We start from the raw sequence: 15,820 nt of genomic DNA, 5'->3' as shown, positions 1-15,820 counted from the left end.
CCGCGGCAAGGGCTTTAGTGTCTTCTGCAGCGAGCCCAGCGACCAGCACGCGGCAACCACCCAGCCCAAGATTCCACTCATTCACCTTGTGGCAGGCGCGCCATTAACGCGTAGACCGCCTCCTGCGTCCCCGCACAGCCGCACCGTGGTATACGCGCCTGCTGCACTTCTGAACCCGTTATCCCTGTATCCTATTATTTCCGCATTCTTTATCTTTCCTTCCCTGCACTCTGCACTCCTGCACCCCTGTATCCCCTCAACCCTGCTGCCTGGCATCCCCCACCGTGGCGCTCCCGAGCCCCGCTGCCGCTAGGAATCAGCGGATCCCCCGGCTTACGCACTGCTCTCCCAGCACCCGGGGCGTCCTACGGCTCAGAACCCCAAAACTGTGCTCCACCGTGATGGCGCCACAAAAGGCACCAGGTCTACCTGAAGGGACTCTGTGGTCACCTGCCTGTGCGCCACCCCGCCCAACGCGTTCCCGTCACACCCATGGATCCCCAACATATGTGCCACATCCACAGGGAGTGTCGTGCGGGAGACCCTGCTCGCTGCGCCATTTGTCGTGCGGGAGACCCTGCTCGCTGCGCCATTTGTCGTGCGCGGAGGCCTTCTCGCCGCGCCATCTTTCAGGCGGGGCGGCCTGTGGAGTCTCTGCTCCCGCTCCCCACACAAAAACGCAGGATATGGTGAGGCCGAAAAGGAACACCCACGGAGCCATAGGTAGGGGAGTCATACCACTATGGTCTCACTGGAGGCTGGGCCCACCGGACGCCGACCTGCCGTCCGCTTTTCTGCCAACCAACCGACGACTCTTCTCCACTCTCTCCTCTGTTCCTCTCTCTCGGCTCTCCTCGGCCCTCCTCTTCCGCTCTCTTCGGCTCTGCTCGGCTCTGCTCGGCTCTGCTCGGCAATCCTCGGCAATCCTTCGTAGCTGCAGCAGTTATACCAGCGGCCAATCGGCTAACCGGCCACAGCCGACGGCCAATCAGCCACAGCCTACGGCCATTCACCACCCGAGCCAGCACCCTTCCACGTGAGGCCGAGAGCCTGTAAACTCCTTTCTGGGGCTCTGTCCCCACAGGGAGTGAGCCGGAATGGCGACCAGGGCTCCAAATCACATCAAACTCACGTCTCTTTTTACGTTTTAGTAAAAGCACCCAGGCCCTCCCAGCCGGGATAGCCTCTGAAGAGGCCAGGCCTTCAGTCCCTTTGCAACTGCTATCGCATCCCATCCCGGAGCCCGAGGGAGGGTGGCCCTCATCCTTGGGTCCCTAATTTGCTTTTCTTGGTAACTTCTTCCCATCCAAAGCCAGAGTCGGGCTCGCTAACCATTGTGGAAAAGGATCCGGTAGGGCAGTTACTTAGTGACGGGGTGGGGTGGGGGGTGGGGGGGCCTGGAGGCGCTCAGCAGTGGGGTGGAGCACGCCCTCAGCGCTCTTTGGCCTTGTGGCCTTTGCAGCTGTTTCCTGCCTTCTCTGTCTCCATTGGCTAAAGGCAGAGGATTTGCCCCACCTCCACACCGCCGTGCGTGATTAAATTTCACCAATATTCACTGAGCATCCTGTGTGCCTGGACAGCTCTGAGCACCTGGGCGGGGGGGGGGGGGGGGGGTGGACACGGAAGAAAAATGCCTTCCTGGAGCTTGCATCTAGTGAGGGAGGCGACGGTCTGTAAAGGTGAAAGAGTGGAGGTTTACACACTGACTAGAAAGAGAGGTTGGGACGTCTTTCCGGGGACGATGGGGACTGACATTCGAGCGGACACTCCGAGGTCCTCGGGGTGGGGGGTGGAGAGCCTGCTGTGTGTGCTCTGGCGATGGTGGAACGCCAGGGTTTGGAGCACAGAGGCCAGCAGAGGGTAGAAGAAGCCACTCCGTGGAAGTGGGCGTGGTCGGAGGTAAGGGAAGGGCGCTCGTGCTGTGCACAAAAATATTGTTGGGTCTTTAACCTGGATGTCTCAGGGTCCTGAAGGCTTAGTGCCCATTGTATACTTTATATTAACACCTGCTAGGAAAGTCATCCATTCCTTCCCAGCTACACACACCTTTTTTTCTTGTCTTCTCTAGCCGAATTGAATATTCTAAAACAATAGAATAAGTGCCTGTTCCAGGAGGTGGCAGTCAGGCAGAGATCTGGAGAGTGGTCGCAGAGCGGGTATGGGAGAGGCAATGAGAGGCTCGGCCTATTTAGGAATTCGAACAAGAACCAAATGTGCTTTTCACTGTGGCGTTTTGAAAGGTCTTTAAATGTTGGAGATTCTAGTGCTTTTTCAGATCGATGGTTTGCAAATGTTTTCTTCCACTCTGGCTTGTTTGCTCATTCTCCTCCCAACGCAAAAGTTTTAATTTTGATGAGGCCCAACTTTGGTTTCCTTTTATGGATCATGTTTTTGTTGTCAAGTCCAAGCCTTTGCCTAGCCCTAGATTCTGTAGATTTTCTTCTATGCATTTTTTTCTACAAGTTTCATAATTTTACATTTTCCAGTTAAATTGCTGATCCTTTCTGAGTTAACTTCTGCTTGAGGTGTGAGGTTTAGGTCGAGGTTTCTTCCCCTGTGGACATTCAGTTGTTTCAGTTCCATTTGTTAAAAAGGCTCCTTCCTCCACTCAATTGCTTTTGCACGTCTGTCAAAGATCAGTTGCACGTATCTGTGTGGTTGTGTTTGTGGGTTCTGTTTTCTTCTGTTCATCACTCTGTGTGTGAGGTCTGGATACCACGCTGTCTTGATTTCTGTAGGTATAGAGCAGCGTTAATGTCGAATAGAGTGATTCTTCCACTTTCTTCTTGTTTAATAAGACTGTGTAGCTATTCCAGGGCCTGCGACTTTCCATATGAATTTTAGAATAAGCTTGTCTCTGCCTACAAGAAGCCTTGCTGGGATTGTCATAGGAATTGTGTTAGACCTGCAAACCAACGTGGGGAGAATTGAGCCTTCCAATCCATGAACATGATATGTTTCTCCATTTATTTAGGTCATCTTTGATTTCTTTCATCATTTTGTAATTTTCAGCTGACAGGCTCTATATGTGTTTTGTTAGATATTTATGTGAGTGTTTCGTTTTCTTTAGGGTGATTTTACATGGTATTGTTTTTAATTTTGGTTTTCACATGTTCATTGTTTATGTATAGAAATGCACTTGATTTTTGCATTGATCTTGTATCATGAAGCCTTCTGAATTCATTTCTTAATCCTAGGAGTTATTTTGTAGATTGCTCCAGATTTTCTATGTAGACAATCATGTCATCTGCAAGTAGAGACAGTTTTACTTTTTATAGTCCTATCTGTATGCCTCATCTTCCTCCCCACTCACTTTCTCTCATTTGTTATTATTATTATTATTATTATTATTATACCAGCTAGAACTTGCAGCACTATATGGAATGAGAGGTAAGGTGGACATTTTTGCCTTGTTCTCATTCTCAGAGAGAAAGTATTCTGTCTTTCACCATTCATTGTGTGGTTACTGGAAGATTTTGTAGATGCTTGTTATCAGGCTGAGGGAGTTCTTTATTCCTAGTTTGCTGAGAGTCGTTGTTGTTGCTTTTAATCATGAATGGCTATTGAATTTTGTCAAATGTTTTTTCTGCATCAAGTAAGATATACTTTTTCTTTTTTCCTCCTGTCTGTTGATATGGCTGATTCCATTGATTGATTTTCTGTAGATTTTCTTCTCAAGCAGGGGAACTGAGTTTTTGAGCATCATATTTATGTTGCGATGTATGTAGTGGAGATTAATAGCCCAGGTAAGAGATGATGGTGTGTGAGTTTCCTGGCTGCTGGAACAAGTTCCCACAAGCTGCAGGACCTGCAGCCACAGGAGTGTGGTGCTCTTCAGGTCCGGAGCCAGGAGATCAGGATGTGGGCAGGCCATGCTCCCTCGCTCCCTCGCAGGCTCCAGCATAGGGTCCTTCCTGCCTTTTCCAGGGCCTGGTGCCCCAGGCATACTGGGCTTGTGGCCACATCACCCCTATCTCTGTCTCCTTTCACATGGCTTCTCCTGTGTCTTTCTGTCTTCTCTTCTGTCTCTTATAAGGACACCTGTCATTGCATTCAGGGGCCACCTCAATCCAGGATGATTTCATTTCAAGGTCCTTAACTGAATTATACCTGCAAAGACCTGTTCCCAAATAAGGTCAATATCACATGTTCCAAGCATTAGGAGATGGGCATATCTTTTTTGGGGTGCACCCTCCTTCCCATGGTAGGTGGAATCCATTACTGGGGTGGTAACAGTTGACATAGAGAGAAGGGCCTGCATCCAACAATCCCTGACTGGCTGTTGGTCTCCCTGTGGGCAAGGATGGAGAGGGACGGATCAAGGCAACTTTTATTTGTCTATTTACTTACTTGAGTCACAGGTGGGTCACAGGACCAGTTACTCAATTGGGGATGATGGGATGTGGTGAAGATGGCTGTGCCTCTGATGCTGCTACCCCACCAGTGGGTATGTCCAAGCAGGATCCGGAGCCCGGCTCCCCATGAAGACGGCTGTGTGGATGGTGTATGGGCCTCACTGTGGCCCTGGCTCAGATGGGTGAGGGGAAAGAGGATGCCTCCACTTGAGCCACAGGACCTGTAGGGATAGCAGCATGGCCCTTGGACTCCTGGCATGCAGAGGTGGCTGTTTGTCCACAGGCCAGGTCCTGCGACTTGCTATGACCTCCGGCACAGGTCATGAGTGACAGCATGTAGGCTAGGCCTGAGGCATCCAGGGCACTCTTTGTCCTCTGAGAATTGTGTAAGGAAGCCCAACTTAGCCATGGAGAGAAGCTGAGAAGAACCAAGGCCCGTGGGAGGGAGGTCACTGAACCAGCACCTTCCCAGGGACCTCCACTGACCTGTGACTGATCAACTGCTGCCCTGCCACTGACACCCAACTGACCTCCAGCGGACCCACCACTGACCTCCAGCTGACCCTCCACTGACCTCCAGCGGACCCACCACTGACCTCCAGCTGACCCTCCACTGACCTCCAGCTGACCCTCCACTGACCTTCCCACTCCCACTGGCCCCAAATGCCTAGGAGCCAGCCTTCAGTATGCTCACTGACCACCAGCTTTCCTGGGACCTCACTCCAACTGCTGACCCACCAGCAGGCTGATGTGTCATCCACAGGATAGAACTGTAATAACATGACCCAAGGAGGTATGCACGGGGTTGGGATGAAGTGATGGGTGCAGACAATGGAGGCGACCTGGGGGCCCAAGGGCAGTGCTGGCAGGAGGGCTGCGGGTGAAGGAGGAGAAGCAGCAGCAGGACCTTGTGTCCCCAGAGAACTGCATAGGAGATATTGGGACTGAAGGACCGGGAGGGAGGGAGGGAAGTGGGCAGAGGTGGGTGTGTGTGTGTGCGCAGTTTTAGAACTTTTGATGGGTGGGCATCAGAAAAAAGCCTTCGTGAGTCTTGGTGAGCAGTGCACAGGTAAGTTCTGATGACCAGGGTTGGGGTCATGCAGCAGGGTGACTGATGCATCAAGGAGAGACTAGACATGGGGCAGACTGGAGACAGACCCTTACTCCAGAGAGCGGCGAGATGGGCTATGGGATGTGGCCAGGTTGAACCAAGACTTCTAGAAACGGGTGTAACTACCTGTGGTGGGTGTGAAATTTTCTGAGGCTGGCTGGACTGCATTCTTCCTCTGGCACCTTCCACCTCTCTCTCGTCTTTCAATAAAGTGATCACCCCATACGGATGTGGGAAGTGACTGAGATAACCCAATGATTGGAGCCTGTGATGTGCCCAGTGGGCCTGGAAAAGGCCACCCAGAGGGACTCCATGCCCTTCTTCCCACGTGGTCTCCAAGGGGTGCTGGGCAGGCAGGCAGGCCAGCCTGTCCCCCCACCTTTCACCTACTGGATAGTGATGGAGACACCCAGTCTCCTCCTCTTTTTGGTGCATAACTATCTATTAGGTGCAGATTTCTTTTTAAATTAAGGTGAAATTCACATAACCTATAAGTAACCATCTACAGTGAACAATTCAGTGGCATTCACAGTGCTGTGGAACCATCACCTCTAATTCTGAAATTTTTCATTACCTCCCTCCACCTCCAGCTCCTGGCAACCACTAATCTACTTCCATCTGTGGATTTACTTATTCTGGTATGAATATATTTACTTATACTTAGTATAAATGGGATCATACACTGCGTGGCCCTTTGCAGCTGGTGTCTTTCACTGAACAGTTTTCGAGCTTCATGTTGTAGCATGAATCACCTTCACTCCTTTTTATGGCTGGATAATATTCCAGAGCTGGGATGGACCACATTTTATTTATACACCCATCTGTTAGGGATATTTGGGCTGTTTCTACCTTTGGGATGTTATGAATAATATATGCTCTTTTGGAGCCCTTGGGGCGCTTCTCTTGCAGAGGCAGGCAGCTCTGGACATTTCATGTTTCTTAACCTGATAACCTGACATATGGTCAGATTTTAGACCAGACCTGTCCAGTAGGAACTTTCTGTGAAGATAGTGCTGTCCATTATGGTCGCCTGTGGCTACGTATGGCTAGGGTGACTGAAAAACTAAATAGCCCCTGTGGCTTGTGGCTGCATATGGGACAGCTCAGCCTTAGAGGTGACAAATGAAGTGCTATCCAAGAGCACCTCCCACCTCACAGCCTCCCCCCAGACACCACACTTGAGGAATTAAACAAAAACTGAAGGAATATCTGTGGTGACACTTAGAATACCTAAATCCAAGCCCCTGAAAAGCCTTTCAATACCACCGAAGGGTTTAAAGACATAAAATGACCTATGTGAGTATCAATGCATGAACACAAATTTATGCTGGAACTGTAGGCTGTCACTGGAAAGCTGGCAGCACCTCCAGAAGGCACTAGAGTCTGTTGGACAGTCCTGGTAGTTTGTTTCCTGAAATGGGGCCACTGAGGGGAGCCGGTTGTTTCCATCCACATGAAGAGCCCTTGCTCTCAATCTTTAGTGGGTGAATAGCTTTGTAGCCCTGGGGTATTTCCTAAAGACCAGCAGATATATGGCTACCTAGGGAGCCCGTTTGAGTAGACCTCATTTTAGGAAGATTAATGTTGTAATATTTCTGAATTGTCTTACTGCCTATTATCGTTATAATAAAAAATTGACAACAGTAAGGGTAATGGTGACAGGAATAATTTACCAAACTTATTTTGTGCCAGGCATTGAAGGGATTATTATGGATTAACTCATTTAATCCCTCCACCCCCATGAGGTAGGTGCTGTTAACATTCCCATTTCTGAGCTCACTGCAGGACCATCTCTGGGACTCTAACCCTGCTTTATTACAGAAAAGCTCATGAACACTCATCTTCTGAAATAGCCAGATATTACACAGTATGGTCCTAACATACTTTACATTTACTAAATTCACAAAACCTAGTTATCCTTTACACTCAATATACCAATTATCCTAATTTTAGCTAATTTAAGATCTTTGCTTGACCTACCCAATTTGAGCAATTTAAATTCATTTATTTCACTTATGATTCAGTTCCCTTAAAAAGTTTACACCTCCTTCAGAAATTTATTTCTAAGTACTGAAAACGCCTGTAGTAAAACAATCCTTTGAGACTATTCTGATGTACTTTATGTTCTCTAAAAGCTAGCACCTCAGCTCACAAGCTTGCATATATTTTGACTGGGAACCAGTTTAGATGAATCTACCGAGGTAAAAACAATGTACTTGGTGTCTATGACCGACTGACACTTTGTGGAGCCAAAAATAGTAGTATGGGTACCTTCAGAACGAACGGAATTGAAACTCCAGGTTTTGGGGACAAGATTCCAGACCAAAGGTCAACCACTTCCTGCAGCTCAGAGCACAGAACCCGCCATGGCCTAGCCCACTCCCCGACCACGTTCGGGCCTGGCTCCTCTGGCGCCCCCCGCCAGCCCCCGCTACAAACAAGAGCGCACGGTACAGCCCTTTTCTGGAAACTGGGTGGCTCTGAAAAGAGCCTTTGGTGTCACGAAACCCCGGGGCGCACGGCCATTCTCGGCCCGCCTCTGTGGCCTCACTTGCCCTTGGCCTTGTGGTGGCTCTCGGTCTTCTTCGGCAGCAGCACCGCCTGGATGTTAGGAAGAACGCCGCCCTGAGCGATGGTCACGCGGCCTAGTAGCTTGTTGAGCTCTTCATCATTGCGGATAGCCAGCTGCAAGTGGCGCGGGATGATGCGCGTCTTTTTATTGTCGCGGGCTGCGTTGCCTGCCAGCTCCAGGATCTCGGCTGTCAGATACTCCAATACCGCTGCCAAATATACCCGTGCGCCGGCACCCACGCGCTCGGAGTAATTACCTAGCGGAGCAAGCGGTGAACGCGGCCCACAGGAAACTGAAGCCCGGCCCGCGAAGAACGAGACTTCGCCTTGGCGCGCGCTTTACCACCCTGCTTGCCGCGGCCAGATATCTCTGAACACAAAACTAGCAAGACCAAAAATAAAAAAAGCAAATCCGAAACAACCAAACTCCTACTCACAGCGATCTCTTTTATATGCTCAGGTGGTAGGTGAGATGGCGTGCTCCGATTGGATGGCGACGGTAGCCAATCAGAAAAAGGAGTCGCCATACCCTAATTTGCATGCGCCTTTCGAAGTGATGACGTTGTGTGGCATTTGTCCCTATCAGAAACTAGGTCCTCCTATCCTTATTTGAATATAGGACGTATAAATAGAGTAGTTCTTCATCTCCAAGCGTTCTGTTTGAAGAGACCTGCTGTCATCCCTGATCCTTGTATATCTGCGCCGGGTGCCGAAGAAAGGCTCCAAAAAGGCCGTCACCAAGGCCCAGAAAAAGGACGGCAAGAAGCGGAAGCGCAGCCGGAAGGAGAGTTATTCCACCTATGTGTACAAGGTGCTGAAGCAGGTGCATTCGGACACAGGCATCTCATCGAAGGCCATGGGCGTCATGAACTCGTTCGTCAACGACATCTTTGAGCACATCGCCAGCTAGGCTTCCCGCCTGGCGCATTACAACAAGCGCTGGACCATCACGTCCCGCGAGGTGTAGACGGCCCTGCGCCGGCTGCTGCCAGTGTAGTTGGCCAAGCACGCTGTGTCGGAAGGGCACCAAGGCTGTCACCAAATACACCAGCTCCAAATGAGGCGCCGCTATGCCCAGGAACATAAAAGGCTCTTTTCAGAGCCATCCACATGGTCAAGGGAGGGTTTTGAACACGGTGAAATGTCACAGCAAACCGTTTCTGTCTCTGAGCTCCAGCGGTTATGATTACTGGTAGAGGTCCCGCTTCAGTCGTGTGCACGCGCTTGCGCAGGGGTGCAGAAAGTGAAAATGAATGCAGAGGCCTGCGATGTAAACCTTGGCGAAGTGGTGTAAGGCCCCATGTCCATGCTGACCGCCGCCCAGGCCTATTCATCGCCAGGCAGAGGAGGAACCTCCAGCCGGAACGTACTTTGGTGGCTGAAGAGTGCAATTTTGGGCTCGGCCTGTGTGGGTGAGGGGCGGAGGTGCTCTACAAGACGCCCTTAGTGAGACCCCGGTGTGTTGTAGCGGAGCTCTGGCGGTGGCATCTGGCGCTGTACCCCCTGCGTGGACCAGACATCTTTATGAACATTTCCAGGAGGTTGTTTGCGTGGCTGGATCTTGAAATTGCCGGATGTTTGAAACCGAAAGGGTATAGTAACCTGACCCCTGATACAGGTAGCTTTAACTCTTCAGAGTGGGGGCGGAATGGAGCTGATAGGTTTTAAAGGAAAGAATTCCCTTTTTATGAGCAAATTAGCTCTTCTCCCTTTCAGCCACATTTTCTGTGAAGCGTAGTGATGCTGAATATCCCCTTTGAACGCTCTACAAAAGCGGGTGGCAGGCGGGGCTGGGGAGGAAGAGTCACCGAGCGTCCTCCGCTATACTGCGACTGGAAGCCTCTGCCCCTCAATTCGAAGCCTTTTCCTGTGGGACCACTCCAAAAGAATTTTTTAAATCTTAGGCATCTAAAATATTTTTATGGTTAGCTGAAATACTTGCAAGGGTAGGAATCCCACCATACGACGTTTTAAACACATCAGCCTTTAAAAAGTATCTGTTGGAATATCAATTTAGTGACATAATTTATAAAATAACACCATCAATTTATTCGTTAGCAGTGAGGTAATGTAGCTTTTTTTTTCCTTCCTGAACTCATTTGCGTTCCACTTCTACGTCAGAATTTCATCCTAATGTAAGACGTATTTTTTGTTTACCAGTGTCTTATCTACCACCTTTCCTTACAAAAATTATGTAAATTGAAATTTAAAAATGCTTGTAATTGACCAAAACTCAGTGTTTAAAAAATCATCTGGACAGTACACACAATTGTTTAAAACAGGTTTTGGTAACTAATGAAACAAAATTTTAGCAAAATCTGCCTCTTAATGAGATGGATGGTGGTCCCTCCCTCTTTCCCTGTTTCAGTTGATGCACCCCTGGGCACATATAGTCTTGTTATGATTACAATGATAGCAGTAGACAGCAGCATTTCTCTTCCTTTGTCTTAGTTTGTAGGTATATGCTCTGAAACAGTATTTACAAAAATACAGAAGAATGGAAATTTTGTCAGCCTTTTACTCAATTCTTTGCTTTCCTGGTTATAATCCGAAAATTAAACAGTGATAGGTCACCAAGGGTTAACACCTTTAATTCTTTGAGATATCTGATTCCTATTCAAAACTACAAGGTCCAGTTTTCCACCATGAAATCGACTGCACACGGGGTCCAGCCCTAAGGCGCCTCCAACAAAATAAATTGGGAGTCAGTATAGTCACATGAAATTGGTCTCAGATCCACGTGATTCTCTACCCTAATGAGCTTAAAACCTAGGTTTAATAAAATGATGCTTTGTCTCCAACAGAGTGTGTTAGATTGTCCTAACAATAGGTAATAATATTTAATACTGCTTAGTACCAAAAATAAGACCAGGAAGCAAAATTAACATGGTATTAACTTCCAAATAGAGTTCTATAGAAATACATTTTGCTGTGGATAATGTAAAATAAATTTCTCAGTCCTTTTGACTACCCTGACACGGAATTAGCTTGAAGTAAAAAAAGGCCGCCTCTACTTGAGGAACAGGTGCAGTGGAGGCCGAAAAGGCAGCCGGCAAACAGAAGGGGTCCGATTTGGCCCTTTTTTCTGACGGTAATCTCAAGGAAGAGGCAGGTGACAGAGTCCCCGCTATTGAAATTTTATAATCAAATAAGTGGAGAGAAATTGTATGCAGAACACATGTTTATAATGTTGTTACAACCACAAGTGTTGAAGGTTAAATGAAGTGGTTTACCAAATATTTGAGAATGTATAGAGGCTAAGTGAATTAGGACTCAACACAACGGGCAACATTTTCTGGGTCTTAAATAAGCGGTAAATGCTTACTAAAGATCTGGAAGGTACTGAGGGATTTCACAAATGCAATCTGAGATGCATTTAAGAGACACCCCTCTCCCATCCCAGCTAGAAGTTTCCAGTCAAATTTGCTAATCATCACGGAGTAAACCAAAGATTTTAGAGGGAGGAAAAACTTTCCTTTAAGAAACTAAACGCAAGACAAATTTACTGTACGAGGTTAAATGTTGACGAATGTGTGGCGGACACCAGAGATTTAAGCCTCCAAGGAGTCAGACTTCATCCGACGAAGTCGCGAATTCAAACCGCAGGAGGCTTTTCCCCCTTGGAGAATGGGTTCCTGCGGGTGGGGGCGGGTGTTTTTCATGGTTTAGGAATCGCTAATACTGTGGGATATTTGATTTGGTTTATTTCAGAATTTGCGCCCCCATGGCACACTGCAGCTCCCCCACAACCCTGACCAAACAGCACAAGACTAGAGGGGGGCACGCTCCTTTTTGAGCACAGAGGTGGTTCTGAAAAGAGCCTGTGTTCGAGGATGTTACAGCGTCTCATTTGAAGCTGGTGTACTTGGTGACAGCCTTGGTGCCTTCCAACGCGGTGTGCTTGGCCAGTTTCCCCGGCAGCAGCAGGCACACGGCCACCTGCACCTCGCGGGATGTGATGGTTGAGCGCTTGTTGTAACGCGTCAGGCGGGGAGCCTCGCTGGCGACGCACTCAACGATGTTGTTGAATAATGAGTTTATGATGCCCATGGCCTTCGATGAGATGCCTGTGTCGGGTGCACCTACTTCAGCACCTTGTACACTTAGATGGAATAGCTCTCCTTGCGGCTGCGCTTCGGCTTGTTGCAGTCTTCCTTCTGTGGCTTAGCGATGGTCTTCTTGCAGCCCTTCTTGGGTGCCAAGCGAAAAACAGGCAGAATCACAAATTGCGGGTCGGTGTGACCAGGGATAATAGCCAAGGGCAGCGCTATTTATTATCCCCATGTTCAAACGAAAGCTCCAAAATTTTAAACTCGGATCGGGCAGCCGGCTGAGCACAGCCTGAGCTTCGAGGAATTTATGTAAATAGCAGATGCCGTCCCTACTTTTCTATTGGACGATAGTGCAACCAATCCAAAGGTACGTATGCCGAACGTATAGAATCACGTTCAAACCTTTTGTTGTAACCCAAGGGAGTATTTGTTTATTCACCGTGTCTGGCCGTAGCAAAAAAAGAAAAGAAAAAGTAACCCGTTTTAACCTGCGTCTACATCTTCCTTGTATAGGAGGCAAATACGGTGGCGGGGGTATTTCTTTCTGAGGCCAGGAGGGGGAAGTTCATGCTTATTCAGCAGAGGGAATGAGAATGGCTGCTCCCAACTGCCTTAACCATTTCTTTTCCATCATTCTCCACAACCACGCAAAGTCCAAAGAGATGAATTCCTTTCATAATTCGAGAATAAATGCACACTGTGTTTTAGGAAACAGAAGATAGTGCTGAAGATATATTAAGGTGCTTACATTGGAATTGTAGCAACAGGGTTGACTTTTAACTGGAGGGAGGACTGGAATGGGTTTCCAAGGAAACACTAGTCCCTGTTGTTAATGTCCACTAACCAAACCCCTTTGAAGTGACAGCCATGTGCTAAGTGCTTGATATGTGAGATCTCATCCAGCTTCCTAGTACATCCACAGGTTAAATAGTATTAATGTTCTCTCCCTCAGAACACAAGCTTATGGAACTGGTAAAAGATAAATTGAGGCATATTACAATCTTTAAGATTTTATTTGGACAAAAATCAATTTGAATTGGGCAGCCTCCAGTCCAGCAGATAGAAAGGAGCTCTGAGGAGCTGTACAAAATGAAAGCCTTTTCTAGGCAGAGGGAGCAGAAACAGGAAGTCAAAGTCACACTAGGCAAAGAGGGTGGGTATTGCAAGGTTGCTTTCCTTCAGGGGATAGAAGGAGTTTCTCATGCAGATACCTCACTAGTGCTGGACAGGAGATTCCTGATGGGCTGGTCTAAGATTCCATTCCTGAGAGAGCTGAAACTGAAATCAAGTTGTCTCAGTTTGGTGATGTGAGACTTAGCAGAAGTGGCTCCATTTGGGGCCTGTTGTCTTGTTAACAGAAGTCACCAGTCCCCAGTTGCCTCTCTTATTAAATTAATTCCTAAATACACAAGGTTAAGTCTCCTTATTATGTTAACTCCAAGGTTGGAAAAATAAGGTGTAATGAATTCACATTTTTCACTTATTTTATCGTCACCTGGAGAGCTTGTTAGAAATGCAGAATCTTGGGCCCCACTCCAAATGTATTGGGTCAGAATGTGCATTTATACAGATTCATATGCACATACAATTTGAGAAGTCATTTACCTGCCTACTTTAACTATCATGGCATTACCAAATGGGCCAGGGGACTTAAGGGTGACCCCCAACAGACAACAGCTGTTAGCACTTTGCTTTCAAGGTACCAACACAGTAAAGGCATCTACATGCAAGACTGTCCTCTGAGGTCCATCAGGCAACGAGAGATTGTAGGTCCCCTAAGCTGCATTGGACATCCTCAGCATTAACCATTTTACTTTAAAAATGTGGAATTAATTTAATAAACATTTCTTGCAGCTTATTATGAGCTAGGTAACCATTTAATAAATACTTCAATTTAGTGCTCATAGCAGCCCTTCCAAGTATGCACTATTATTAACTCCATCTTACACATGGGTAGCAAAGGGCTGAAGAAAACATGACCCAACCGAGACAGCTGATGCTGGCCCTGGAAAGTCAGGCCGGCTGGTGCCAAGCTCTGCGCTAACCACTGCCTAGATTTTTTCACTTTTTGGATATTGGATTTTGTTTTGAAGGGGAATAATACTTATGATGTGATGTGTAGAAAAAAAATTAACAAAATTAAAATGGATTGCTCTGTGTCTAAGTTTCTGGGGGGAAAAACAGTCAGAAATCTTAAAATTTCTACCAAAGTAGAAACATGAAAGTACTACAGATGAAATTGCACTCAATTCCACAGCCATAGAGTCAGTATTAAAAAACAAAACAAAACAAAACAAAAAACATTCTTAGACTACAAGGCAGTGTAAAAAAGTAGAGGGCGGCCAGATGGCTCAGTTGGTTAGAGCATGAATTCTTAACAACAAGCTTGCCTTGCCAGTTCGATTCCCACACGGGCCAGTGAGCTGCGCCCTCCACAATTAGATTGAAAACAATGACTTGACTTGGAGCTGAGCTGCACCCCCCACAACTAGATTGAAAAAAATGACGACTTGACGTGGAGCCAATGGGTCCTGGAAAAAAACACCATTCTCCAATAAAAAAAAAAAAAAGAAAAAGAAAAAAAAAGTAGACAAAGTTTGCTTCTGGATTGTTTATTCAAACCATTTTTGTGACCGTCATTTATTTTTATACCAGAGACTTAATAATCAGTGTGTAAAACGGTTAATGTCACACACATCCCCAACACCTTCGAAGCTTGGTCTCACACAGGAGGTTCACTTAAAGCAAAAACCTCTTTCCTTTCACCTGTAGATCTAATTGGCACAGGCTCTGGCCTCAAGCTGCCTCCTATTCTTAAACTCACTGTCTTGAGTAGGTCTTTCTGTCTCAATAGAGGCTTGTTGGTAGACATTGAAATGGTTAATAAGTTTGCAATGTTGGGGAGGAAAGACTTTCCCTCCACCCTCCTGGGTTTGATGGTGGGGTCCATGAAATCAACTGACAAAAGGCAGATTAATAGGACAAAAGGTATACATATTTATTTAATTTAAATATAATGTGCCTACGGTATCATGGGAAATGTGAATACCCCCCAAAACAATGAGATTTGAGAGCTTGCGTAAGTCTTTATAGGGAAAGGGGAAGGGGGATTTAGGCTTCTTAGGAGAGAGCAAATGATGTTAGGAAAGATGACTGGGCCTTTAGGAAACTAGACAGGCGGTATGACAGTTTGTGACAAAGTCTATTAGGGTGTGACATCAACTTTAGTCTCCTGTCAGGATGAGAGTCAAGTTGATGAAACTCCAGGAGGGGATTGCTGGCAGTTGATTTCATGTTGGAGGATCTGTCTTAGGTGGATAAAGGGGTTTCAGAGAAAGTTTTTCCCAACGTTTGTGGTTTTTCAAGTGCCTTCAGCTCAAAATAATCAATATTACAATGCAGCAAATTTTGGAGTGGCATGTTCTGAACTCCTTCATAGCAAAGGTGTTCATCCCAGACATCTGGGCTTGAGGTTTGGGGAGGAGGTAGTTGGGGAATGTTACATGACAGCGATATGATTTGCAGGGCCTGGAGCAAAATAAGAATGTGGGCACTTTTCCCAAAGACTGTTAAGAACTGCAAGAGGGCCACACAGAGCACTGAAGCAAGCATAAGGTGCTTCTGAGGCCACCCTGGTGCAGGCCCATGAGCTGGGCCTGGATGCCCCTTGGTCTGGGCTTGGTGCAGGACGAGGTGGTCCCAGCTGTTATGCACCCATGGTCCCATGCCTG

The 15,820-nt window shown here is 47.3% G+C and overlaps 1 protein-coding gene and 2 pseudogenes across 1 annotated transcript; 1 reads left to right on the top strand and 2 right to left on the bottom strand.

Moving 5' to 3' along the window:
* Window positions 1-7,883: 7,883 nt before the first annotated feature.
* On the bottom strand, window positions 7,884-8,702 carry H2AC25 (H2A clustered histone 25). The gene is given in 2 exon segments (XM_019729841.3): window positions 7,884-8,297; window positions 8,300-8,702. Coding segments are annotated over 2 exon segments (549 nt in total). The 5' UTR covers window positions 8,565-8,702; the 3' UTR covers window positions 7,884-8,013.
* LOC109446446 (histone H2B type 1-L-like) lies at window positions 8,702-10,544 on the top strand (annotated as a pseudogene).
* Window positions 10,545-10,610: 66 nt separating this feature from the next.
* LOC109446447 (histone H2B type 1-L-like) lies at window positions 10,611-12,308 on the bottom strand (annotated as a pseudogene).
* Between the last annotated feature and the right edge of the window lie 3,512 nt (window positions 12,309-15,820).

This window comes from Rhinolophus sinicus, chromosome 5 (genome assembly GCF_057876585.1).
Source record: "Rhinolophus sinicus isolate RSI-liver-muscle chromosome 5, RSI-T2T, whole genome shotgun sequence".
Lineage (NCBI taxonomy): Eukaryota > Metazoa > Chordata > Mammalia > Chiroptera > Rhinolophidae > Rhinolophus > Rhinolophus sinicus.
This window is presented reverse-complemented; position numbering and strand designations above follow the sequence as displayed.